A 25,727-nucleotide genomic window follows, 5' to 3' on the forward strand; every position below is an offset into this window, starting at 1 on the left:
AAGGCACAGATTTTCAGCAGAAAAAGATATCACGGCACACTACCAAACAAAAATGTCACAAAAATCGAGGTTATGCAGAGCCAATGTAAGCATTTGACAAAACAAGACAAAGTACTTCCCGTCCGGCGAAGGGAACTGGCAGAGCCCCAAAACAAGAGACCTGCACAAAGCACCTATTTGAACTTGGATTTATGTTTTCAACTAATATGTCTGCTACCAACAATTACCATGTATACCATGTTTAGATTTTGTTTGTGTTTAAACATAAATATCATACAGTATGTGTAGAAAGCAAAGATATATTTATTAAGCTTTTGTCTGAACAGCCAGCAAGGTCACGTGAAATTGCACATAAAAACGGATGAATTATGTAAACGCGAATCTAGCATTTTTCCGCTTGTCACTATACACTGCTAGTACAGATAGATGAAAGAAACATTACTTGCAGGAATTAAATAATTTTCAGACCAATTAAGTGAAACTGGATACCTGGATGCCGCATACTTCTCAGCAAACTCGTTGGAGACAGACTCAAGAGCGCCATTGGTGGCTGTGGTCAACGTGCTGCCAATTCCAAATATGCATTGACCTGAATTCTTAACAAATATCAAAAACAAAAGCAGATCCAAACCACGGCTGGCTGAACGTAGTCAAAATAAATGTCTTGCGTTAAGTGTGCATTTTCCGGTGATGCCTGCGCAGGTGATAATTCCTCGAAAAGCTTTTCCCGCACGTGGCGCAAGGAAACATGCGCTGTCCCATGTGCAGCATGTGGTGCGCCTTGAGGCTCTGCGGGCGGCTGAAGCTCTTGCAACATTGTTCGCAGTTGTAGGGCCGCACGCCCGTGTGCTTGCGCTCGTGCCGCTTCAGGTCGCCCGACTGGCGGAAGCTCTCGCCGCAGTGTGTGCACAGGTAGGGCTTTTCTCCCGTGTGCGTGCGCAGGTGCACGGTGAGCTGGCTTGAGTGGGCGAAGCCCTTGGCGCAGTGCGGGCAGCCGTAGGGCTTCTCGCCCGTGTGCGTGCGCCGGTGCTGCTTCAGGGTGTAGTGGTTGCCGAAGCCCTTGCCGCAGTCGGCGCAGAAGTAGAGCACCTTCACCTGTTGAAAGCACGAGTGGCTTTTAAAAGCCTTGGCGTTGGCGTAGCCTTTCTCGCAGCGGGAGCACGTGAACACCTTGACGTCCTGCTCCTCCGGCTGATACGTCAGGCTGTTAGTCAGGTACTCCGCTGGGTGGTGCCTGCGAACGTGCTTGGCCAGGAAGCTCTTGGCGGTGAAGGAGAACTGGCAGTGGGCGCAGGAGAAAAGCTCGGTGGTGCAGTGGTACTTCCTGCAGTTGTCGGCGCGCTGATGGTGCTGCAGGCCCGCCGACTCCACGAAGACCTTGCCGCAATGCTCGCAACGGTGCGGCGGCACGCTCTGGTGAACGGTCTGCTCGTGACGGCGCAGGAGGGCGGACTGGCCGAAGTTCTTGCCGCAAAGGGTGCACACGTGGTGCTGCTGGTTGCACGCGTGCGCCCGCAGATCATCTGGGTCGGCGTAGCTTTCATTGCAGTAGTTACAAGAGAAGAACTTGGGTTTCACTTGCATCTCACTGTCTTCGCCACTTGCGGTTTGATTAGGACCGACAATCTCGGTGATGGAGGAAATTTTGGATTTGGAGGCGTGTCGCCGTGGCCTCGCAGAGGGAAGCCTCGTAACAGCCGCCTCCGAAGGTTGCGGGACGGCATCGGGGTCGTTCTGATCTCGGGTATCCTCCGGGTGACTGCTGCTGACGTGCAGCTGCAGGAGGTCCACAGTCGAAAAGGCGAGCGAACACTCGCCGCAACTAAAGGGCATCTCGCCGGGCGCCCCGGACACGCGGTGCGCCCTCGAGCGCCCTGTGCGCTGCGTGCGGTGGCGCTGCAGGTGGCGGGTAAGGTCACTGCACTGACCAAAGCAACGCTTGCACAGGCTACACACATACGGGCGAATCTTATCATGCACCAGTGCCTTGTGCTTCTTGAGGAGTGCTTTGTTACGGACACTTTTGCCGCACTCGGGGCAAACGTGGGGCTGCTCCTCCACTTCCTGCTCACCCACCTCATCAGCAATCCCAACCTTTGCATCACTCGGTTGCTCGCTTGCCATTACATCCAAAGTGTTGTTCGAAGCCTCTTCTTGGGAGCCACCGTTTTCCACCGCATTTATTCCCTCTTTCGTCCTGCCTGGCTTCCTGTGAACGACCTGGTGTCGAACCAAACCAGACGCTTGGCTGAAGCTACGCCGGCACAGCGTGCAGCAGTAAGGGCGCCTGTTCCTGTGCACACACAGTTTGTGTCTCTTCAAGTGCGACGCCTGCTTGAAAGTCTTACCGCAGTCAGAGCAGGCCATCAACATGACTGCATCGTCTGGAAGCAGCGTCGGGGTGGGAGCAGAGATCCCGGCATCGGAGGTAGGATTTTCTGGCGTGGTTTCATCAGGGTGGGATTTCAGCTGTTGATTTGAGTGGAAGCAGTCGGTGTGGCACTGGAGGAAGGCCTCGGTAGTGAAGGTCAGCTGACACTGGACGCACACAAAGACCTGAGACGTCGCAGGCAGCATACCCTCTGCTAAACAAACAATAAGAAAAAAACAAGGAAGACATAAGGAAAGTTTACTGGTGATTTTCATTTCAATAAGATTAAAAATGTAGTTCCAAAAACTATCTGAGTCTTGAACATGATTCGCCTTTATTTTTTTGTACTATTAAGATATAATTTCACATTCAAAAATACTTTTGTGGGTAGTTTTAAATTTTTTGGGCGATATGATAATAATTGCAAATGTAAAACATAACATGGAGGTGCCACTTCAGCCATGTTCTATTTCTCTTAATAATAAAAATTAATACCAGATTGTGACTCGATCTACACTTAAATTGTGATGTAGAACTTAACAAACATAAATGGTTATTTAAAATTCCAACAAATATATTTATATTTCATATGTAATTTCAATTTAATTTTGAACCGAGTACATTTAATTGTTCGCTTATTTTACAATTAACATTTAAATATTAACGATAACTCTTAAAAAATAATTGTAACATTTCACAATCTCTCACGTCTTTATGTTAAATTCAAAATAAAATGCACCTGCAGTCTGAAGCTTGGTCAACCAGATTTGTGTCCAGGCATCGCTGAAGCGTGTGAGGAGCTTGCCGCTGGGCCACACCAGCAATTCTTCGCCAGCATTGACACTGCGGCAGCAGTGGTACAGGATGCTGCCTTTGTATTGCACTGCCAGCAGATTGCTCTCATCCCTGCTGCGAGCACGTTTGACATATCTAACGCAGAGCAAAAATAATCGAAAAAAAAAAAGGAAGACAAAGTTGAGTAGAAACACGCACACATTAGGACAATTTGCTATATTACAACTTATATATATATATATATTATACATTTGTGTTTTTAAGTAGGTTATGAAAACAATACCTCATCCAATTTGACAGAGATTCTGCAGAGGCATCAATGTACTCATAAGCACCTTGCCCTTTGTAAATCTGCAAATTAAATAGAATATTTCTTCAGTGTAATGGTTCAAAGTGGCACACATTGGGTAACATTTATCTATATAAAAGATAAAAATTATTCCATCTACCTCCCATGAAAAGTCACTTTCAATGGCATTCTCCACACTCGTCTCTTCACCCTCAAACGGTCCGAAATGCATACCGGGTGCGAGCGCGGGCCCGTGATTGATGACCCCAACACCTGCGCCGGGAATACTGGAGCGGCCCACCGTCAGGCCGTAGGGCAACGTCAAGAGCGCCCTCTCGGGGACGCCCATGTTTGTGGGAAAGTCGAGGATAAAAGATGGGCCGCTGGTCTTGAAGGCTTCGCTCTGGTTTTGGTAGAGCGCAAGACATTCGTCGCAGCCTGGGGAAGGGAAACTAAAGTATTTATGTCTATATTTAGACAGTCGGTAGAACGGCGATGCTTAAAAATGTTCTTCCTTACAAAAACCTTCTCCTGCCTCTCCATTACTGACCAGCAACTTCTGGATTGGTGGTATCGCTGAGAGATGAAATTGAAAGAATGTAAATGGAAAAGATGCAATAATCTAACCATACTACTAGAAGATTATAGCACGTTCTAAGCGTCTCTTTAAGTATTTTCTACACAGTTCACAGCCACTCGGTGTACTGTATACTTGCGTTGACGAGTGCTATGGTACACTATGGTGTTTAAAAGACACACTACGACTTTTTTTGACAATCTAAAACTGTTCCCGGGTGTCTGAACATCCCTGTGACATGCTTTCATTTAAATACCTTCAGGGTCCAGAATTAAAGCTATTTTTTTTTACATCACAAAACTTGACCCTCAGTTCCTCTTTCTTTCTCATTTCGTGTACCCTTGAGTTCAATGCAATTGACATGGGACGTGGACACAATTATTAACAACAGTCTGTGAAATTTAACATATGAGAAATGTATCCAACCTGCTGTGTCGATGCTGTCAGCGGGTAAGCAGCCTTCTATGATAACAACTTGCCCGGTGGACTCGACACACTCCACGGCGCTGGTCGTACACGACATTGGGGCCACGGACTCTGTTGAAAACAGTTTATTTTGGTTTTGGAGCTTTTAATAACGAGCGAAATACGTTAGTTAACGCATTCCAAACATTAAGTTACCTTACCTTTAAGGCTTAGCGATCATGATGTAAGCGAAATTGTCGTAGAAGGTCAAGGTAGTCTCCGCAAACTGACCACACAAACTTAGCTACCATGGACTTCATGTGTGTTGGTATCGAACCTGTCGCGAATTTTAAAGTCGTCTTATTGAAAAACGTTCCTGTTCTTATTGGCACGTAAGTTAAGCTTGTGTATATTTAGCTCGAATTGCTATGCTCACAACCGCACTGCGGAAGTTTAACTCTTACCCGGAAGTGTTTGTGTCGACGTCTTCGAAATAAAAGCTTCCCACAAAATCCACCACACTTTCTCACATAATTTCTTTATCAAGCAAGAATTCGTTTTTTTACACATTGGTTTATGACACAATATAGCATTGACAATTAAAAAATGACTGTGGTACTACTGAGTGTGAGCTGCCTTAACATCAATGTAAACTGTTGTAAAAGTCCACTTAATGAGTAAGTAACTAAAAAATTTGAGCAAAATTTGTCTCTAAAAGTTAAAGTGCGCCAAGTTCAGAGGAAGGTGTGGAAGACCAGTGACTTCAGACTGGAGCGTCTCAGGCTGTTCCTGTTTGCCATCTTGGAACATTGCCCAAAGATGAAAAAGGGGAACCATCGAGTGGGCCGCTTACTCCTAAAGAAGGAGGTGGAAAAACGTTGCACAAGCTCCACACTGACGGCGTACTGCGCCGGCGCCCATTGGCACACACGCACCACAGTCACCGAAGTAACAAAGCCGCACTTGTGTGGTGACACGCCACGAAAAATACACTCCCCTGGCTGGGCAGGCGTGCCCCTCTCCCACACCACGCTGGCATCTTCGACTATGCTCATGCCACTGAGGTTGCACAGGGCCCGGAGGCATAACTCCTCTAAGGCCTCGTTGCCGGGGAATCGCAAGAGGACAGCAACCAGACGAGGTACCACCCCTCTGCGGAGTAACAGCTGCTGATGCTTACCTGACAGTGAGACACAAAACACACAATGACACTTGAACTGTTATCCAGTTTTCCTCCTCTGTTTTGCAATTCATCATTCGTGCCACTGCAATTTCGCAGATCTGTCCATTTGTCATGGAAATTGCGACTATATAGGAAAATATATGCAATTTATATAGACCATTTTAATGTTTTGATAGTACATGTACATTCTGTGATGCCCTTGCAAATGAGAAAGGAGAGCCACAGTTGCGATGCACTTTTCAGCCATTTCTTGAATACCAAGAGAATCGTAAAACATTGAATGGGCTCCTGATATTGTCCTTGGGGGGCTATCTGGTGCCCGTAGGCACCACGATGGTGACCCCTGAACTCGGTGATTTAAACCAATTTGGTCCTTTTTAGTTTCAATACTCACAACTGTCATAAGACAAGCGAGTGATGGCCTGGACTGCATGCCTCAGTAGGTCCTGGTGTGCACTGGTCAGCACAGACAGTAGAGCCGTAAACAGGCCGGCGTCTCCGAACCCTTTACGGATCACCGCTTGACAGACGGGAAACAAAAGGTGGCATGGTGTTAATAAAAGTGATTCAGTCCAATGCCACCGGGACATTTGGGAGGGGTACATCTCTATGTGGATTTCGGCACAGTCTATTTGATGCTGAACTCTATTGGTACTAGTCTCATGAACAGTGACTTACGTTCCTTGGCGAGTTCAGCCACCAGTTGGGCGGTTAGCAGCGCCAGAGGCCCCCTTCCCCTCAGCAGCAACGCCAGAACTGGAAGGATTCCGCTGATCACCACTTGCTCAGCGGCACCTTTGTCTGGGCAGATGCGGACCGTCTTATCAACGCAATCGCGCCGCATTGAAAACCCCAATCCAAAGTGTTTTATTGTTTATTTGAACAAAGAAAGGATATACTTTTATGTCCTCTTCCCATGTAACATTCCAGTGACTTGTACCGACCAATACCCTTGATGAGGGAGGAGAATTGGTGGCGCCATTTCGATTAGGATGTTGCAAGTATCTTTTAAATTCAAACATTTGTGTCAAGACTCACTCCTCTCCTGAATGTTCACCAGCACAGTGCGCAAGTGAGGCTTCAGCTCATCTTCCATCCGCTCGAGACCCAACACCCTGATGGCACCTAATGCGTTGTTCAGGTTCTCTGTGGTGTGGTAGGAAATGGGGCAGAGGGGAGGGAGGGTCACAAAGTATGAAGAGAAAAAGAGCTGCAGGAAAGGACAAGGTCTTGATCATAGTCTGTGCAAACACCCCAGTCACTTGAGTGAACAGACAAAAGCTAAACAAAGGGGAGCAACTTTTATGTGAAATTACCTCCTTGATATTAGTCCCGTTTACAATGCAAAACGTTATGGAGCATTGACCACACTCACCGTTTGGCGTGTAAGGTTGCAGATGACTGGTCTTGTGTTTGTCCCTGTTGGTACACTGGTACGTAAATGTGAGCGGCACGTTGGAATGTCCCATCCTGAGTTTTTGTTAATCCGACAATATCCCTTTGCTTTCTCTTGACATTACCAGCCCGTCGTCAAGGTTGGAAAAATCATCTGGCGTTTCCGCCGGCTCTCTCAGTCCTGTTAATGCAAATCCTCACCCCACTCAAAGCTCCTCTCTCGCCATCTGTGCGTGTACACTTCGGGTATTAGCGGCCCGGCTTCTGCCGGTATTTTGACCAGCCTAAAAACCTCCCACGGTGCTTTGGAGCCTTTGAGGCAACGTGAGAGCAGGGAGCCGCACACCGACTTGGTTGCATCACTTTTCACACCGCCCCCCACACCCCCCAAAAAAATCAAGAAAGTGATTAAAAGTAGATCTTTATGGTTTGCTACCAATTCTTGAGGATGTTTATGTAATACAGAGATTTGAACATACCGTAAACAAACAGCAACATTCTACAGATATTCTTTGCTCTAATGTTTTGTAATGCTCTTTGTTTTCAAATCTCTAAATAATCTCGCGCCACCTTACCTCTCTGAGCTCATCCGCCCCTACACACCTGCCCGGCGCCTCAGGTCTGTGGACCAGTCTTTGTTAGAAGTACCAAGAACTAAACTGAGGCTCAGAGGGGATCGAGCCTTTTCTGTTGCTCGCCCCGCTCTCTGGAATGACCTCCCACTGAACATTCGGCAAGCCATTTCGTCTTACTGTTTATTGTGTGTTAAATCGCTCCATGTACAGCACTTTGTATGCAGCGATGGCTGTTTGAAAGTGCTCTATAAATACTGCTGACTTGACTTGACTTGACTAATGTAATCTGCCTTTCCTGCAGACTGCGCGGGCTAGATCCAATACCTCATACTTACCCACTGTTGCTGCGAAGCCCCCAAATTTATTTAAAAAAAAAAAAACTGGGTTTGCGTCAGGATGGCACGCGCCGAAAGTTAAAAAAGGACAGTGTGAAAGGGGCTAATGTTTGACATCAACAGACATTTGCCCATTGCTACTTAGAATCGCGTTAATGTCCATGTCTGGAATTTTTTTGGTCCTTCCTGAGCACAATCTGGTCAAACGAAACATGGTGACGTGTCAAGCTGGTCTGGAGCCGCCGAGACCAGTGGAAACGGTCTCATATCCCACAGACACCAGAGTTAGTACGTTGCCTTGCATGTCGTCTGTCTTGCAAGGCTCCACTTCGACTGTATTTTCCTGATGCACCTTCTTCTTCCCTCTGCTTCGCCCTTTGCTTTTTGAGATGGCCTTCCCTTGCTCCTTGATGCCGAGGGACGCCTTGTGACAGCGGCGCTGTCGACGGCCGATGCGCCGCGTTGGCGCGCCAGACTCTGGAGGCTCCGCGGCAGCGGCACCGGACAGGATTCGGATCTGCTGTTCAATTGCCATGACGATCATGTCCAGTGCTACGTCAAGCATTCCCAGACCAAGGCCGTGCGTTGCGCTGTCAAAGGCTCCGCTGTTGGCTGGGTCCTTGAAACATTTCCGCATATCCTCAAGGTGATTCCTGCCCGGTGACAAAAGAGTTTGAGTACTTTTCTGTTGCGTTTAAAACTACCGGTATGTGCAAATACGTACGTACTTGGTCTCAATAATTTTGGACCAGTGTTGGACGATGTTTGTGTCGGGGATGAGCTGTTTCGCCATGTTGCCATAATCAATATAATCATGCGAGAAATCTTTCATGTCGTCGCACAATGCTCTGGTGTCACCTGATAACACATACACATTGAAACACAGCTGGGTCACATATCAGGCGTGTTCCCACCATGTGCCCGATGGACCTTTTACATCCATGTCTCATCATGTCTTAATCATGTCCCGAGCCAATTCCAGGGACACAAGAATAGTTTTCTTGCTGCAGTCCTAAAGAAACTAACCAAAACCACCCAACAACTACCAAAGTATTCAGATCTCATGACCCTTTCTGTTTTCTCTTCACCTTCAGTGAGTTTGGAGAAGGAGGAGGAAACAGAGGTTGTCGTGCTAGGCGTGAGGCCAAGGACACTCAGGGACTCCAGAAGCGTCTTCTTGCTAGCTGGACCTCGGCTGACTCGCGTGTAGGCAGCCAACGAGCGCAGGGACATCTTCTCCGGAGCCTGCAGGCGGCGCTTGATCTCGTTGTACGAAATCAGATGTTTCCCTGAAATTGGGAACAGTTCTTGATAATTTGTTCGAAAACTCTCGTTTACGAGTTAGCGGATACTTACGAGCCTTGGATCCTTTCATGTTGGGATCTAGGAGTGATGACACTTCCGCAAAGGGCATCTGTGTGGAGAACTCTGCAGTGGTATTGGAGTTCTGTGGTAGTCCCTGACTGTGGATGGCTTCCTCAGTTTGTACCGGGGCAGGTAACTGCATTTGAGGCTGAAGATGAGGCTGTATGGCATGCATCTCCACCTGAGTGGTCTCCAGTGGGACCTGGTCTTGTTGTGGAGGCAGGACCAGGGTGTTTTCAGGTAAACTCTGTAGACTTATCCCTCCCTGGGTCACCGTTTGGTCTGAGGACACCTGAAATATTCCCATGACTGGCTTCACCATGGTGAAAAGCATATTGCCCTGCGCATCCAGGCCCACCACTCCCGTAGACTGCTCCATCTTGTCGCTGAATCAGTGGATCATGTAGGGAGTAACTTGTCGTTAAACGGTCTGCGTCCTTTTTACACAGCAGATGCTTCCTACAAGACAGAGCACATATTTCTTTTTCAATCATCATCCTAGTACCTCGTAACATGTAGACAGTTTTTGATCATGTGATCAAGATTTGTTTGTCCATGCTGGTGGGTGAGATTGGTAGAATTCTCAATGTGCAAACTCTCAATTAGCACCAGAAAAAAAACAAACCATGAAGCGCCTAACTATGGGTGAAACTGTGGATTACGAGCAGAAACGGATTTGCGTTGTGACCTTTCGAAAAGGCCAACATTGTCGGACAAATGTTCCAAGCTCTAACCACTGTATATGTGCTACCAAAATGCATTATATTTCACACTTTCTCTAAGGTATATAACGTGTATATAGACATACATTGATATGAATTGTCAAGATCCAACATTGGCTGTAGATTAAAAGTGTGTGACGTCACTAGAATCTGATCTGTTCACCGTGATAAATAAAGAACTTAATATCAGATCAACGTGGGCTTTCTTTTGATTATTTCGAGACATTTCAAAATGGCTGCCACCATCGTGTTGTTTTCTTTAGTACTGCGGTTCCGACAGAACCACTTGGAAGCGGCGTGTGGTGCTTCCAAATTTGACACGTAAACCGGGACGAGCGTTATCGCCATAGCTGTGGCAACTCGTGAATGACGGTCGTTCCACTCACCGGGTTTCTCACATAAAGAGCCACTGATCCTAGAACGGTCTTGTTCGAAGCAAGCGACATTTTCCGTTCTTCTTTGCTACCTAGTCGGCGGGTTGCAAATCAGCTGTATGCTCACCACTACCGGGAACCCTTAATCCTAGCGCTCATTGGTCGAGAGAGTCGTCAGTCATTTAGAAATTGACTTGCCATTGGCTAAAAGAAGCTGAGGTCAAGGGCGGGGACCGTATTTCCGGGTCTGCGAAAACCAGCCTATTTTTTCACTGTTTATAAAACTAATATACGATACTTATTTATGTATCTCATCTGTTAATGTTCATGACATAAGTGTTCATATGCATAAATTATGTAGAATTAGTTGATATCATCTGCCTGGCAACAAAATTGATATTTATTTTTGCACACATGATAATTTATAACCGAATGAAATAAAAATAAAGTAAAAATAAACAAACAAATACACGTTTGATATATATGATTATGTTAAATATTTAGTACATAAGATCTGAATGAAAATTAATATTTAGAAAAAAATACTAAAAATAAAATAGGGTAATTAAAAACAACTAATTGTATCAGAAATACCATTAAAGTAAATTAATCAAGATCATGCCATACTTTTATGGTGCTACTGCCCAAAGACACCTGGGATAGGATCCAGCACGAGCGTGACCCTCACACAGATAAGCGGATTAGAAAATGGATGGGTGGACAATAAAATAGAATGTGAATAGATTTTTATCCTCAATTTATTTCAAAGCAGTCATAAAAAAATATGTTAAAAAAAGAAAGCACAGAAAGTAGAAATGATTAAAATCACAAGTCAATGCCAAATATAAGCAAGGCAACTGTTAAATAAGGGTAATGAAATGAATAAATAAATGAAATAAGAGCACAATAACTGAGGCAACACGCTGGTCAAGTGGTTAGGCCTGCAGTTCTAACAGTTAAGAAGCACACAGCAAAATCCATCGATATTTTACACATGAAGACAAAACAGAAATTGGACATGTAATGATCTTTGGCGTCTGCAGGCACGATGACATAATCTCTCGCTCATCATCCAGACTTCCTGGCATGTGTTCAAGTCAAAATAATGCTCAGTGTCGGCGTGGTCGCTGCTGGCCCCCCATTGTGGTGGTGGTGGTAGTGATGTAGAGGGGTGGCTGGGGTTGCCGCAGAAAGGGGATGCGTTTCAGGTTATTCGCCTGGAGTGTGGGGGTCTCCGTGTTTGGGCCTGCAGAGGACGAATGAGGCAAAACTCTTTAAAAAATGCATTTTGTTTTATGCTTTGTCTCTCCTTTCAAACTCAGAACCAGAAGGTGTAACACAGTGGTGGAAAGGTTGTTGTTGACGTACCTGCTTGCTGACTGCCAATTGCTACTCTGACTTTGGCAATTGGCGGGACTACTCTGAATTGGGGGCGGAGTAACGGGACCTGGGACTGACCACTGATGTGGAGGTGAGCGTCTGACGTGCTGTCCAAGGGGCGTAACCTTGCACCCGTGTTCGTTTTGGCTTGAGGCACCTGGATAGAAGTGGGTGAAGAGTCAACATTTGGGACCCCTTTGCAAACAATATTTTGCATCTCAAGTGGCTTATCCCAGATTCATGAAGAATTTTCATCATCATAAAAAAATTATGAATGAATCTGAGTTCCAAGTAACTCTGAACAATTGTATATACGTTCTGAGAAACTTCAAACAGTTATGAGATTAATCCATTCTCAAAAATATTCATCCGTTAATTTGATAACTGATTAGTTGTCGATTAATTGAGTAATATTTTTTATTTTATATTTTTTTATCAATATTGTTGAGTTGAAGTGGTAGTTATGAATAACTGAGAAAAATGTTACGTTCTTAGCTGTTAGATGGCATGTGTTTAGTAACGTGTGTTCCAAATCACTGTAAAGTGTAAATAATTGTGTTCAGAGTAACTGAAAGGAATTGTCCTTTTATGGTGAGTCCACTCACTGCTTGTCCAGTGACCTCAAAAGAGCGTGAGCGTCTCTTCTTGCGGCGTGCCTCAAAGTCGGCATCTCGGGGGGTTTGGTTCTTGCCGGTAAGCTTGTGGTGCCGCGTCCAGGTGGCCAGGAGGCTGGGTCCCTCGCAGGTGCTGCTAGACAGGTTTTCGTCGGAGGTGGCGTGCCGGAGTTCAGGGCTAGGCTGCCTACTGCGGCGCACCGGCAGAACCCTTGGGGGTTCCTCGTTGCTAAAGAGGCTGCTTTTTTGCTTGGCGCGCTCTGTGGAGTAGGGGGCGGGCAGCAAGCGCAAGGCCTCCTCCTCCCGGGCCTTATAGCGCCGGCGTGCCGCTTTCATCGAAATGTTCTGGATGCCTTTGAGGATCTGCTGCCTCTCTTCGGAAACACAAAGAAATGTGTGTTGGGAATAGATTTTTTCAGTCTCGCCTGGCAACAGGTTTCTTACCATTTCCCGAAAGCGAAGCGTCGACACCCGCCTCGCTGCTCTCGGGTGATGAATCCAGTTGACTGCTAACGCTGTGGCTGAGGTGAGTGTAGCTCAGCGAGCTGACTGGAGCCAGCGGCTGGAGCTGCACAGACAGATGGCGCCGTTACGATCAAACAACGACAGCAACCGAATTGTCACAGGCTGGCAATGTCGTCTTTTCAGCAGAATTTCCCAAAACAAATTGCAACATGTGAACAGACATAATGAGGCAGCATGTGTCTGATTATCTAAGGTTGTTATTGTACTTTCGGTTCCATGGAACTGTAAAGCAGTCTTATGTTTCGCATGATTTACAGGAAACTTGAATCAGTTTAGCGTCACAAGGGCGTTATGTTTACCGAGTGAGGCTAAGTGGTTCTGAGAATGGATAAGTGGATCATCAAAAGTGCATCTCCTCTTCAAATAATCGTACTCACCTCTCTGTTGCCCTTCCCGTTGATGTGGATGGGAGGAGGGGTCATTACGGCCGATATTTTCATGTGTCGTGCATGTGAGATGTTTTTGAAAACTCTCTCGCTGTCCCTGAAACATCAGAAAGAAAAACAAAACACGTTGGAATTGCGGTCGCTTGTTACCATCATCACCGCAAACATGTCCTCACTGTTCAGGTTCAGGCAGGATGGGGGGCAACGTGTGACGGCGAAGTTTGGCATGTCCCCGTCTTTCTTCGGGGCGTACGCATTCCTGGTCCGAGTCCACATCTTGCACGGTGTCGCGAGCCTGAGGAGGCATTCCAATCTTAGGTAGGGAGCTCACCTGCAAACATGGGGTATATTTTATTTTGTAGGAGAAGACTTCAAGTTCAGTGGCACTTAGCTTAGGACCTGCACATGGCTTGGGTGACTGCTTTAGTCCTGTCCTGTTCTTTCCTGTCCTGTTCTGAAATATCCTGTCTACTTCATCCTTTAGATTATAGCATCAGACTTCAGGTTCACATTCACAGTGGTTCTTGCATTAAGAACTGTCCTGGCCTTGGCATGTTGCTCCTGTCCTGTCCTGTCCTGTCCTATATCAGCGCGCAGACCGCTCTCAGGTAGTATTCACCTCAGGTAGCGTTCCCCTTGAAAGATGCGGCATCATTCAGTGAAGACTTCAATCCCCCCCGCCATATTGTGGGGCGCCAGTGACTTACCCGTAAGAACCTTGCATTTCTTACTGGTCCTGTCCTGTCTTATTCTCTCTTGTTCTTTCCTGTCCTGTCCTATACTGTATCTACAAATACACTCAAGATTTAAAGTCCGTTCCTCAAGAGCCCATATTCAGCCTGTTTTAGATGTCCTCCTCTTCCAGCATACCTGAATGCTGTGGTGGGTGGTTGCCCTCTCCAGAGCCACGACCCGGTCCAGTTTCCTCTCATCCCGTTCTCTGGTGTAAATATCATAGAGCTCCTGGAGGTGCAGCGGCACTAGCAAACTGTGCTCTGGAGAGAGAACACATGTCAGTCAGTAGACCATGACCAGTTGTGGTTGCAGTGCAGGGTTTTGTACTAACCATCAATGAACTGCCTCTGCTGTTGGATGAGTTCATCGCAAAGGTGCCGGTGCATCTCAAAGCGGCGGACCACAAAATTCTTCTGCCGGATCACATTGTCCTTGAGCAGAGCGTGCGATTGTATCTCGGCGTTCTCGATCTCGAGTTCGTGGACCTTGCACAGGAGGCACAGGACCTCGCGCTGGTCATCTGAGCTCACATGCCGGGGTAGCAGCTCCTCCAGTTGCCGGGACTGGTCGCGAAGCTCCAAGAACCGGCGCTCCAGCAGAACCTTTCAACAGAAAGGGAAAATCCATCATTTTTTTATGCAGATGAAGAATAATACTGAACAATTTGCGATGTCAATACTTTCGCAAGCTTTAGTCCAACAATCACGACTCAACCTGAAACTGATACTGCCGTAATGCAGATAAAGACCAAATGCATGTGTTCCTCAAGAGTAAGGACCATTACCCTTGGTTTACCATTACCAATGGTTTCCAGACCTTTTGTTTGTGGAGTTTCTTCTGCTCGGACATGAGGCCCACCAGATTCTCTCTGGCCACGGCCACCTCTTCCGTCTCGGCGGTGTCCGGCGGAGACTCCGGAGAGTCCGAGTCCTTCTCGCTGTCGTCCTTGCTGACGCTTTCCTTTCGCTTTTCCGCGTGCCACTTCTGTCGTCGCCTGCTCCGTTCATGTTCCCAGCTGGAGATAAGACATCACATGTACATCCTGAACGGGTGACGTGTTCTACGCAGCGTTTTTCACTTCGGGAAAGCCTGAGACGGACTCTGCGATAGTGAGTAGCTGCTTGGAGGTGTCCATCTGGATCTCCGTGCTGCTGGTCTCCAGCTCCATCAGATTCCTACGGATCTCCATCTGCTGGCGGAAGGCGTCCATGAGCCGCTCCCTCAGCTGGTCCGTTTCGGCCCGACCGTCCTGGCAGGAATGCGCCTGGACCTCGGCTGGGAGAGGATGATGAACGGAAATATTACAACTGTGCTTATTTTCAGAAGAATGGGATGAATGGATGTGATTAGGGAAGACTTGTGAATAGCTGTTAGTTGTTAGCACACGTTATTAGCACAAGGAGGTCGGGGGGCTTCACCCTGGACATGGCGAATATCGGTCCTGTCGGAGGTGAGCTGGCAGCCTGCATGGTCGGCGATCTTCTTCTTGAGTCGTTCGATCTCGCAGCGAAGGTCCGAGATGATGTTCGTGTACTGAGCGATGTGGTAGGACACGTTGATCAGGTTCTTCTTCACCTGAGGCAAAAACAACCACATTTTTGGGGGGAAGTGAGAGTGTTTTTGTTTTTAGTATCCTGATCGTGAGTGTTATCATGACACTGGTAAACACACATTAGGATGCCGAGAAGGTTTCAACGGTTTTAGGGTATTTTGATGTCGCAGAAACCGAAAATGCAATTGTTCAACCCCCCCCCCCCCCCCCCCCAAAAGTGTCTCTAGTTTTGCAATTTTAGCAGTAAACAAATGCAAAAACATGTGACCTCAAAAGAGAAACACGACTTTTCGTAACGGTCAAAGTAAATTTTGTAAACTCTCAAAGCACATTCAATAGCTCCGTATAAAAACAATGCTGGTTCATGCATTTTTTTTTTAAACGAGAAGGCAATATAAGAGTACATTACTTTCAACAACCAATAGAGGGTGATCTTGCTTAATTAATGTCCAGTGATTTGTTGGCTAAAGATCAAGAAAAAAAATATACGGGTATACAGCACAGTATATATTCTAAATAATATTGTATTTTGACATCCCAGCTCACCCGCGTACGAATACTTTTGGCGCGGTCGGCGTAAGTCAGCGTGTTGCGGGACTCCTCGAAGGCTACTGAGGCAGGACTGATGTGGGCGATCATGACGGTTCGGCTGTTCCCCCCCAATGAATCCTGTCAATCAAAGATATCATCAATCAACAGAATGGCTAAGAGGCCTCCACTATTGATCCACAGTGATCAATACTTTGAGCAGTCTGGTCAGCTTGCTGTCTCGATAGTTGATGTACTTGTTGCCGTTCTTGTCGCTCAGGGCATTAATGCAGTTGCCCAACGCCAGGAGGGAGCGGTTGATGTGAGCTCCCTCTTTTAACCTCTGACCTCGATTCTGGGTCTGATTGACAGGCGGATGGAAATCAGTGTGAAAAAAACGACAACAAATGAAGAGTGTACTTGTTTGGTATCCACATAATTATTTAAATTTATACCTCAGTGCTAGTTTTGCACTTTTCATTTTCACACTGTAGCGACTATAATGTGGCGGTCTATGTAACGTGTACACACACACACACACACACACACACACACACCTGTGCTGCGCGCTCAGAGCCGGCCAGATCGATCATGAAGAGGCGAGCAAAGCGGACTTCCTGCAGGACGTCACGGCAACGACTCTGCTGCTTGACGGCCACCAGCAGCACGGCGTGGGAGCGGGACGACGTCTGGTTGGCGGCCGTGGGTTCCTGCGTGCGCTGCTTGTTGCCCTTCATCAGCAGCTCCATTATCTGTGACACAAGGTCATTAGTTGCGTTGATTGCGCAGCGTTGGGATTGAAACAGATGGAGGATGACCTCTTGAGCATTAATGGTGGACACTTCAGTGATGCCCGCCACCTGAATCTCTCCTTTGGCATCCTCTCTGAGGTCCAAGAAGCCCGAAGATGGGTTCAGCAGGTCCCGGATCATCTCGTTGTAGATCTAAAATCACGTTGACAGTCATAAAAATAATAGAGAAAAACATAAACAAGATAGCTACTTCTTCTTCATTATATTAGGACTTGAATCTCATAATAGTTAATCTTGTGCTTATATTTAAGATAAGAAAACCTTTATTAGTCTCCCAATGGAGAAATTCCCCGATTCACAGCAGCAAAGTTATGAAAGGAAGAAGTAGAACAACAAAATATAGATTTATTGTTGGAAGAATATTTTTTCTTCAGATTAAGATTTATTTAGTTGCTCAAAAATAAGACTACTTATTCAGACAAAGATACACCATTATTTTCGGGTGTTCTTTTTTTACTCGTTAGAACACAACTTTATCCTCATAAGATTATCACTTTATCACAGGCTGATTGCTGTTCATCCTCGTGATCTCAGAAAAATGTCTCCATAGGTTTCACTCTCTTCTACTTCGATGACATGCTACGTGAAGAAAAGGATTGAGGCGCCGTTCTTTCTCTTAGTCATTAGCTTCTTAGCTTGTAGGGAAATTAAAAATCACATTGGTCCCACCTCCAGATAGGACATGGAGACGCTGTACATCATGTCGTCGCTGGTTTCTTCGATGGCCCGGAAGAGGTCCTCGAGGGTGCGGACGTAGATTCCGGGCTCCTTGTCAGTACCCAGCATGGTGTATGTTTTCCCGCAACCTGGGCAATATCACAAACCATCACAGGATCGTTTTTGTATCTAAGGCTATACTCCAAAGTCTGGGTCCACTATAAACAATTACATGTTTGTATTTATGGTGTTACTCCTTGTTCCATATTGTGAGATGCAATGTCTCCTCTGTCCTGCGCAGAACACAGTAGAATGACAAGTGGAGTATAATAACACTAACCTGTGGGTCCATAGGCGAACACAGTGGCATTGTAGCCCGATATGAGCCCCTCGATCAGACCCTTGGTGGTGGCGCGGTACACCTCCTCCTGCACGCAGAACGGCCGTTGGGCTACAGTCATGAATTCTACTACCGGTACATATTTGCAACTTTTTGGGGGGGAGGGCTGACCTGAGTGGCCGAATAATCAAAGGCAACATCAAATACGTAAGTCTTTTCCCTGGAGCGGTTGGCCCGCAGGACATCATCGGGATCCTCCATGGGGTCCATCAGGATCACCATCTAGTGAGCAGAAACAAGAGGAATAAAAGGATTCATTTGATATCTTCCGGTAGTTGAAATTTGACAGCAATCAGACCGAATCTCAAGGAGAATTCACAATGGCCCGAAAATTTCCAATTCAAACCAAAAGGAACAAAACCCAGTGCCCTGTGTACACAGCTTTATGAGGGTTTTTTGTGGATTTGCTGATGACAGACCGGCCTTCCAATTTTTATGTTTGCTAAAAACAGTCAGAGGACCCCAGGAAATGGTCAAAACACGACTCTAAAAATGCCACGCCAAACCCGAATGATGAGCAGCTGCTGCCTTTTTGGGCACTGCTTTTTGAGACTTTTTTTTGTGGATTTACTCATGACAGACCAGCCTACCAAATTTAATGATGCGAAATTAAACTGGCTTCAGGTGGTGAATTTGTCAACATCAAATTGAACAAATAAAATAAGGATTTCAAGACAGGATTTGAGTTTGAAGCCAGTGTTCTGGTTTTAAATGAACTCATTCACTCCCAAAGACGTCTATCAACGTCTTTTGAGGCTTGGTCCAGAATTGGCTGGTACTGAATGAGTTAAGGTTTTGAGCAGACATTGAGTGGTTAAAAAAAAGCGGTTCAAGCCTGGATTAGTGTTTTCCAATTTTTTTGCAATGAAAATGATGACTCCTACTTGATTCTTTCACGCACACAATCACGCAAACACACAAGAAGCCGAAACCGATGGACGTCATCGTTTACGACTTTATTGCTCACGTTGGTGTGTCTGTCGTCTTTATGATCTCCGGCCTCCGAGGTCACGGTGGTTGGCCGCGTTTCCAACGTGTGCCGGCAAGATTAAGATGAGTGCTTTTGTATGTATCGATGTGAGCGTGTGCGCGGGCGTATCTATCTGTGAGGGCACGTCCATCTGTCGTCTTATTACAGGGACACGATGGAGACGGCATGTTTTTCTGCGAAATGTGAAAATGGGAACGATGCATGGAATTGGAAGACATTGACTGATGGCTGGCAGCACAGTAAACTCGTGGTTAGCTTTTCCACTTCTCGGCCCCGACCTCCCTGACTGGAGGTCGCCTGTTCTCATCATTGTGCGGGTACATTCGAAAAACATGCGATGTTCGGTTCAGTTAAGACATTAAATTAGGAGTACTAAATGTCAAGAAAAATGTGAGCTGTCAAGGTCGTCCGGACTGCAACAATGGAGCTAGCGAGGATGCCAGACTGCAATTTGTGATTTGCGGCTTCTTTTTTTCCCCCTCCACTGCAAAGGCCAATAAGAAGGTAACGAGAAGGCTTTTAACTAGGTCACGAGGACTCAAGTTGAGCTACCTGAAGATGTTTTTGAACAACCCCATTAGTAAATCACACAGCCCTGAGATATTCTTTGGTTGTCATAATGAGGGCATCCATTATCCATCATGATGGGGTTCGCACTGTGAAAAGAAGACTCCAGAATAGGTACCCTCACCGCTAATGCATGCAGGACAGTATCCAAAGTAGTGACAATATAACATCTAAAAAAAAAAAAAAAAAAATCTAATAAAAGACTAAATGAGCTGTAATAGGGAAAAGAAATAATGGTTAATATCCATCGACATAAAATAAATGAAATGCAAATATAACAATATTCATCCATGAAATTGTTCAGGAAATAAATAACAAGATGAAATAAGCCTGAAATAAAAGTCGAGTTTTGTCTATAAAAAATAAACAAAATAAATAAGATAGTAAAACGCAAAAAACAATGCAAATAATAAAATTTAAAAAAACACATAACAATGAACATCTATCCATTCATTTGCTAGAGCTGAGTCAAAAATGTATCCTTGAGATGAAATAATTCAAATAAATAAATATATATTTTTAAAAAAGAAATGAACATAAAATGAAATACAACAAATAATACCCATCATCAATTTTTAAGAGCGGCATCAAAAAATTGGACCGTCATAAAATAATAACAAGAAATACAGTATAGTTAATAAAAACAAAATAAAATACCATAACTACAACATACCTGTAAAATACATTAAGCATAAAAAACAGATGCAAATGAAATAATGGCAAAAAAAAAAGTCATCTCCTTCATTTTCCTACATAAGGAGGCGGGACTAAAGAGTGACGAAAGAAGAAGAAAAATAACTCACAAACAATGGCCCTGACCTTGTCTGGATGTCTCCATGGCAACAAGGCCCAGGCCAATAACCCCGCCCCTCCCCCCTCCCATCCCTCCCCACTCTGTGCCACTGTCAAAGCCTAAGGACCAGTTTGACAAGGTTTTGAAGACATTATAAATGCGTATGGAGTGGCAATGTGATCAGATCATCTTTGGTGAAGCAGCACTTGGTTAACTATCCAAGGTTATCGCTAAGTGTCATCACAAATGTTCAATTGTGTATGTTCCCAACGCAGCGCATATGTTTTTTTTTGTATTCCCTCATTCATAAATCTTTGCGACAACTACATCCCGGCGAGCGCATCGGTTGCTCATCGGGTGGCGGTTTTATGAGAGCAGGTGGCAAGGAGGCTTAATTAACCTGAGCCGCAAGACGTCCCATCAGCTCATCTCGGCATTGTTCTCTCTGCCAATACAGCAAGATCTCATACAAACCAGACCCCCCTGCAAGAATCCCACCCCACCCTAATCCGTCTGAGCGCTACCTGCACACCATATGGTCTTCAAGAGCCGCGTGGACTTTGTTAACCGACCTGAGGTGTCAAGTTTTGTGAGGCAAAAGCATTCGTGCAATGTATAAAAGCAGATGGTCATGACATAAATGAATACAACATAAAGAATTAATCAGTTTGACATACTTGTGCTGCACTTCAATACACTGTGCAAATAGTTCTGCACTGTAAAAAAAAAAACACACAACTAAATAATTATTATATTGTCTGTCTACATGTGTTGCTCCCCATTTGTGTTCAAATATCCCACGCTGAAAAAGGTTAGAACACCTCTACGTTGACGCTAATTGTTAGCTCATCGATGAGGTTTTTTTGTCATTTGTTTGCATCAAGCTAAACGGGCCGTAATGAGGCAAACGTCGTAAACTGAGAGTTCGAAAGAAACATTTAAAAGCCTCGGACGAATTTCTGGCTATTTGCCAAGTGCTGCTGGTTGTGACTTGAGTTGAGGTCACTGGGGCGATGGCTCGTATCTTGAAAAACTCAGTCCGGTTGCTCACTTGTATCTCAAGGCACCACTGTATAATTGCTTGATGGATTACCTTTGGACTATTTGATAAATCAAAGTGGAATAATATCAAAGTAGCCACAAACGGAGGCAGCGTAATCCGACAAGAGGTCTGTCATGTTGTTGTTATAGTAGTAACCCCCCCTCCCCCTCACCCATCCTAACCATTCATACCAAACCCGCCGCCGTAAATCCTTCTCAAATAAGATTCCCATAATCCCCCGCTGCACTGCTAGCTAGCGTAAGTGTTACCGTAAACCGTGTATCGTGAACCCGTGTAGAAGCAAACATTGGGGGTTTTAACGAGGGTGCGGGTGAGCGTGCGCGTGGGAGCTGCGTCAGCACCGACCTGGGCTCTCATCCCCCATCGTGTCATTGTTTTTGTTGATGAAGATGATGATGTCATCTTTCTTATGTTGTCTGGGGGCCTCGCTCTAATTGAATTACAATCCAGGAGGTGAACGAGTAAACAGGCCTGATCCCGGCAGGAGACGGGATTATCCCCTTCTGGAAGTGCTCTCCAGGTCATAAGATAATGATGATAATGACATCAGAGGCTCCTCAACAGGCAAAAGCTTCAAGCCCCCCCCCGTGAGACGGCTGTTATTTTTTTCTATCGATGATGTTGTTGGAAATGTCACTGTAATCACATGTCCAGTTCAGGAATTTCTCTGATGGCCCCCTCTACTAGCAAGCTTGTTTTTATTTTAGTTTTTCTGAGGGAGGGCCAGAGGGGAGGACTCCATGGTCCTTTTTTTTTTCCTAAGGCCCCCCCCCCAGGTGCAGTTTGGCAACACCCCCGATAACGACGATGATGTCGCCATGTCAACTGTCGCCATGCCTGATGCCGTTACTCTACTCGCGCCAGTCACGACGCTCATTAACGCCGCCACCACTCCAACCGCCCTCATTACGCTCGCACCCTAAACGAGGCCCGCCGGGGGGTGGGGGCGTCAAATCCACAACACAGCAGCTCCAGCTTGCACCTTGTTACAGTGTAGCGGTTTACATACAATAGCTCACACCCGGTAGGATTTTCCAGGAAAGAGAGAACTCAGTGACAAATGTCAAGCTGTCGTCGATGCTCAAGGGCACGTGAGAAGTTATTGAGACGTTGAAATATTTTGTTGTGGTGTACCCACCATGCTTGTTAACGTTTCTTTCAATGACTTGTTTGAGATGAGGAAATCACCAGTGCATCCAAGAGTCATTTTGTGGCTCCTTGGAATATTTTGTAAATTCAGCCATTGAAGCCAGTTTCCCTGAGCAATATGGAAATCGGTCAGCTTGTTTTTAAATAAGTACACAGTAAATTTCATAAAGTACATTTTACACGAAAAAGACTATATTTGGTCCGAGTCTACTTGTATATTTTTTTTCAATACATTTGTCTCCTTTTGGACGTATGAGTATTTCCTAGCTCACGGTAGGAGCGGCATGGCTCAGTCTCCCAACCTTAAGGTTGAAGGTTTGCTTCTCAATCCTCGGCAAATGTGACACTTGAGGTCGCGGCTGCCATCTTATCGTCATACTCTGACGTAAGGCGACCTCTATGCAAAATGCACAAACCTTCCTCACCGCGCACACACACATGCGCGCGCATACGATCAAAGGTCGGCTGCTCTCACCTGCTCATCTAGCCTGTGTGCCACAATGGTCGCCGCCTCCTCCTGCTCGCCATCGCTGAGGGGCCGGATCCTCAAGGCCACCTGTAGCAGGACAGGCGCACAGACAAATAAGAAATCCTGTGAAACGCCATGAGTAAATGTAGCTCATCAAAGAAAGTTATCTTAAATTAGAAAGGTATTTATTTATTAATGGTGCATTTATAGGCATGTGGCGTCATTCTACATGCGGTCAGCCGAAAGTGTGTTGGGACAAGAGAGGCTCAGTTACGACTGACACAAGCGCTTCAATAATTCACAGTAGTGCCACGGCCCGTTGCACAAAACATTAATCACGCTTCAATTTATTTGTGTCGCTTGTATTTGTCTTTGGTTTATTTTTAAGTGCAAAACAACTGGAAAATTTGGCACTTAAAAATCCTGCATGTTTTTTTTAAATAGTTGTTTTTGAGATCTTACATGGGAAAGTATTTAAGGAGTTTTAAGGAATTATATTGCTCTTCAAAAGAATCATTCATTTGCATTTGTAAATTGTGTCATTGGTAGTGAATGAAATAATTCTGAAATTAATCCGTTCATTCTCTGAAGCGCTTATCACATCAATACATTTGACTGAATTTTAATGTAATTTTTAAAAACAAATTTTATTTACTTATTACGCAATATATAACTGTCTAAAAAGAATGAATTTTAAGTACAGAGAAGTTTTTTGTATTCATAATATTATTTTATTCAATGATTTATCATTAACCATTTATCCAGGACTATTTAATGAAAAAAATAGATGAAATTAAAGAAATAAAATATGTACAACAACCCATGATGATAAGTTAAAACACATTTTTTTAATTCCATCATGTACCAGTTAGCTATCAATCATTACAAATTTGGTATTTCATACATTTTAGGTACTATAAATCAATTAACCAATTACCGATCTAGATGTTGATTTAACAAATTATAAACATATATTTGAACAGTTTTAGAATTGATAATCATGTTCAGCGAGAAATGCTTGACCTCCACTCGATTAGATCTTGTTGTCACTATTGAAGTGCCTCTTTCATATTTCATCTCAGAAAGAGATGAAATATGAATTTTGACGATTCATGTATGCACTAAAATAAAATGACAAGATGCTCTTTTAAAGTGATACCGATGTGCATAAAAACGATGTACTGTACACTAGTTGAGTGGTTCAGTTGAGCACTCACAGTGAATTGGTGCTCCTTCGATTCTGCGGTGTCCTTCATGCCCACTTCGAATCACTCACAGCCGAGCTTCGAGTGCATCACATCGGATCCGTTCGGAGCGTCTGAGCGGCATTCCCCCCTCCTCTTCTTCGGGGAAGCACCACCTGCAGCGCCCCTGCTCTCTCCCCACCCGGACCTACTTTTTCTTTTTTATGCTTTTTTTTTTTTTTAATCTTTCTTCCTTCGCTCCAAGGGTCCAGCCCGTGAGCGTCGATGGTCGACAGCAGGATGCACGACTCTCGGGTGGTTGACGCGGTGCCAGGTATTGAGCTCACCTCATTTCCAACCTGCTGCTGCTGCTGCTTGACTGGTGCCGACTGACTGTGCGTGCGCATGCGTGTGAGCGTGTCTCAGTGCACGCGCACGTCGCCCATGGAGACGTGGCCACTGTAAACAGTGACAGTGGCGAACCACGTGATGAGCACTTGGCAAAATATCAGGAATTTCATTGTAACTTTTTATTTTTTTTTGCGGACGTATTTAATGTTTTATTGACATTCCAAAAATATGCATAGCAGGCTGATTGAACACTCTAAAAAATTGTCCCTCGGTGTGAGCGTGGATGGTTGTTCGTCTCTGTGTGCCCTGCGATTGGCTGGCAACCGATTCAGGGTGTCCCCCGCCTACTGCCCGAAGACAGCTGGGATAGGCTCCAGCACCCCCCGCGACCCTAGTGAGGATCAAGCGGTTAGGAAGATGAATGAATGAATGAATGGGATTTAAAGCATAGACGGCATACATTATGGTCATTTCTGCAGTGGATTTAATTGACATAAGCCCCCCCCCCAAAAAAAAAAGAAGGGGTGGTAACTACAACTCACAGGTATTAATCCTGACATTTAGACTTTTTTCCAAGTATTTTTTTTGTAGCTTCTACAGCTCTTTGAAGACGCCTGCTGGAAGACATAGTACTACATTTTTGGGGCTTTGGATGTTAAACAATTATCATGTTGAAAACAAACTGACATTTTAGATAACTATTGAATAACATTAAGATTGGAGACTTTTTGGGGCTATTTTTATAAGATGGTAAAATTATTCATTCATTCATCTTCCGTACCGCATGATCCTAACTAGGGTCGCGGCGGGTGCTGGAGCCCATCCCAGCCATCTCCGGGCAGTAGGCGGGGGACACCCTGAATCGGTTGCCAGCCAATCACAGGGCACACATAGACGAACAACCATCCACGCTCACACTCACACCTAGGGACAATTTAGAGCGTTCAATCAGCCTGCCATGCATATTTTTGGAATGTGGGAGGAAACCGGAGCACCCGGAGAAAACCCACGCAGGCCCGGGGAGAACATGCAAACTCCACACAGGGAGGCCGGAGCTGGAATCGAACCCGGTACCTCTGCACTGTGAAGCCCACGTGCTAACCACTGGACTACCGGGCCGCCATGGTAAAATTAATTTATTTGTATTTTCATAAATATTTAAACTTTTTGACACTTCAAAAAATA

The 25,727-nt window shown here is 45.4% G+C and overlaps 4 protein-coding genes across 8 annotated transcripts; all 4 read right to left on the minus strand.

The window, feature by feature from the left end:
* Positions 1–283: 283 nt before the first annotated feature.
* Positions 284–4,902, minus strand: LOC127603968 (histone-lysine N-methyltransferase PRDM9-like). Of its 3 annotated transcripts, none has more exons than XM_052070725.1 (7): positions 4,659–4,902; positions 4,459–4,569; positions 3,975–4,031; positions 3,616–3,893; positions 3,450–3,517; positions 3,111–3,301; positions 284–2,582 (listed from the first exon to the last, which is right to left on the minus strand). In XM_052070725.1, the coding sequence occupies exons 2-7, from the start codon at positions 4,553–4,555 to the stop codon at positions 670–672; spliced, it is 2,604 nt and encodes an 867-aa protein (XP_051926685.1). In that variant the 5' UTR covers positions 4,556–4,569; positions 4,659–4,902; the 3' UTR covers positions 284–669. The 3 variants fall into 3 exon arrangements, with proteins under 3 accessions (XP_051926685.1, XP_051926684.1, XP_051926686.1); XM_052070724.1 differs by having other exon boundaries at positions 284–2,585; XM_052070726.1 differs by lacking the exon at positions 3,975–4,031 and having other exon boundaries at positions 284–2,585.
* A 54-nt stretch (positions 4,903–4,956) lies between these two features.
* Positions 4,957–7,150, minus strand: si:dkey-21e13.3 (uncharacterized protein LOC100150043 homolog). Its single transcript, XM_052070756.1, has 5 exons — positions 6,996–7,150; positions 6,659–6,766; positions 6,299–6,421; positions 6,015–6,140; positions 4,957–5,617 (listed from the first exon to the last, which is right to left on the minus strand). Exons 1-5 carry the CDS (start codon positions 7,087–7,089, stop codon positions 5,172–5,174), a joined length of 897 nt encoding a protein of 298 aa, XP_051926716.1. The 5' UTR covers positions 7,090–7,150; the 3' UTR covers positions 4,957–5,171.
* si:ch73-127m5.2 (uncharacterized protein LOC561202 homolog) lies at positions 6,903–10,535 on the minus strand. Its single transcript, XM_052070747.1, has 5 exons — positions 10,399–10,535; positions 9,282–9,749; positions 9,014–9,214; positions 8,654–8,783; positions 6,903–8,578 (listed from the first exon to the last, which is right to left on the minus strand). Exons 2-5 carry the CDS (start codon positions 9,667–9,669, stop codon positions 8,149–8,151), a joined length of 1,149 nt encoding a protein of 382 aa, XP_051926707.1. The 5' UTR covers positions 9,670–9,749; positions 10,399–10,535; the 3' UTR covers positions 6,903–8,148.
* Positions 10,536–11,128: 593 nt separating this feature from the next.
* Positions 11,129–24,727, minus strand: kif19 (kinesin family member 19). Of its 3 annotated transcripts, none has more exons than XM_052070723.1 (20): positions 24,225–24,727; positions 23,014–23,094; positions 18,087–18,197; positions 17,916–18,003; positions 17,588–17,724; positions 16,967–17,050; positions 16,664–16,858; positions 16,321–16,467; positions 16,125–16,247; positions 15,445–15,601; positions 15,127–15,301; positions 14,843–15,041; positions 14,358–14,628; positions 14,162–14,286; positions 13,468–13,622; positions 13,283–13,388; positions 12,825–12,948; positions 12,372–12,754; positions 11,755–11,923; positions 11,129–11,632 (listed from the first exon to the last, which is right to left on the minus strand). In XM_052070723.1, exons 1-20 carry the CDS (start codon positions 24,261–24,263, stop codon positions 11,496–11,498), a joined length of 3,006 nt encoding a protein of 1,001 aa, XP_051926683.1. In that variant the 5' UTR covers positions 24,264–24,727; the 3' UTR covers positions 11,129–11,495. The 3 variants fall into 3 exon arrangements, with proteins under 3 accessions (XP_051926683.1, XP_051926682.1, XP_051926680.1); XM_052070722.1 differs by having other exon boundaries at positions 13,468–13,586; positions 16,925–17,050; XM_052070720.1 differs by having other exon boundaries at positions 16,925–17,050.
* Positions 24,728–25,727: the final 1,000 nt, after the last annotated feature.

This window comes from Hippocampus zosterae, chromosome 7, assembly GCF_025434085.1.
Source record: "Hippocampus zosterae strain Florida chromosome 7, ASM2543408v3, whole genome shotgun sequence".
NCBI lineage: Eukaryota > Metazoa > Chordata > Actinopteri > Syngnathiformes > Syngnathidae > Hippocampus > Hippocampus zosterae.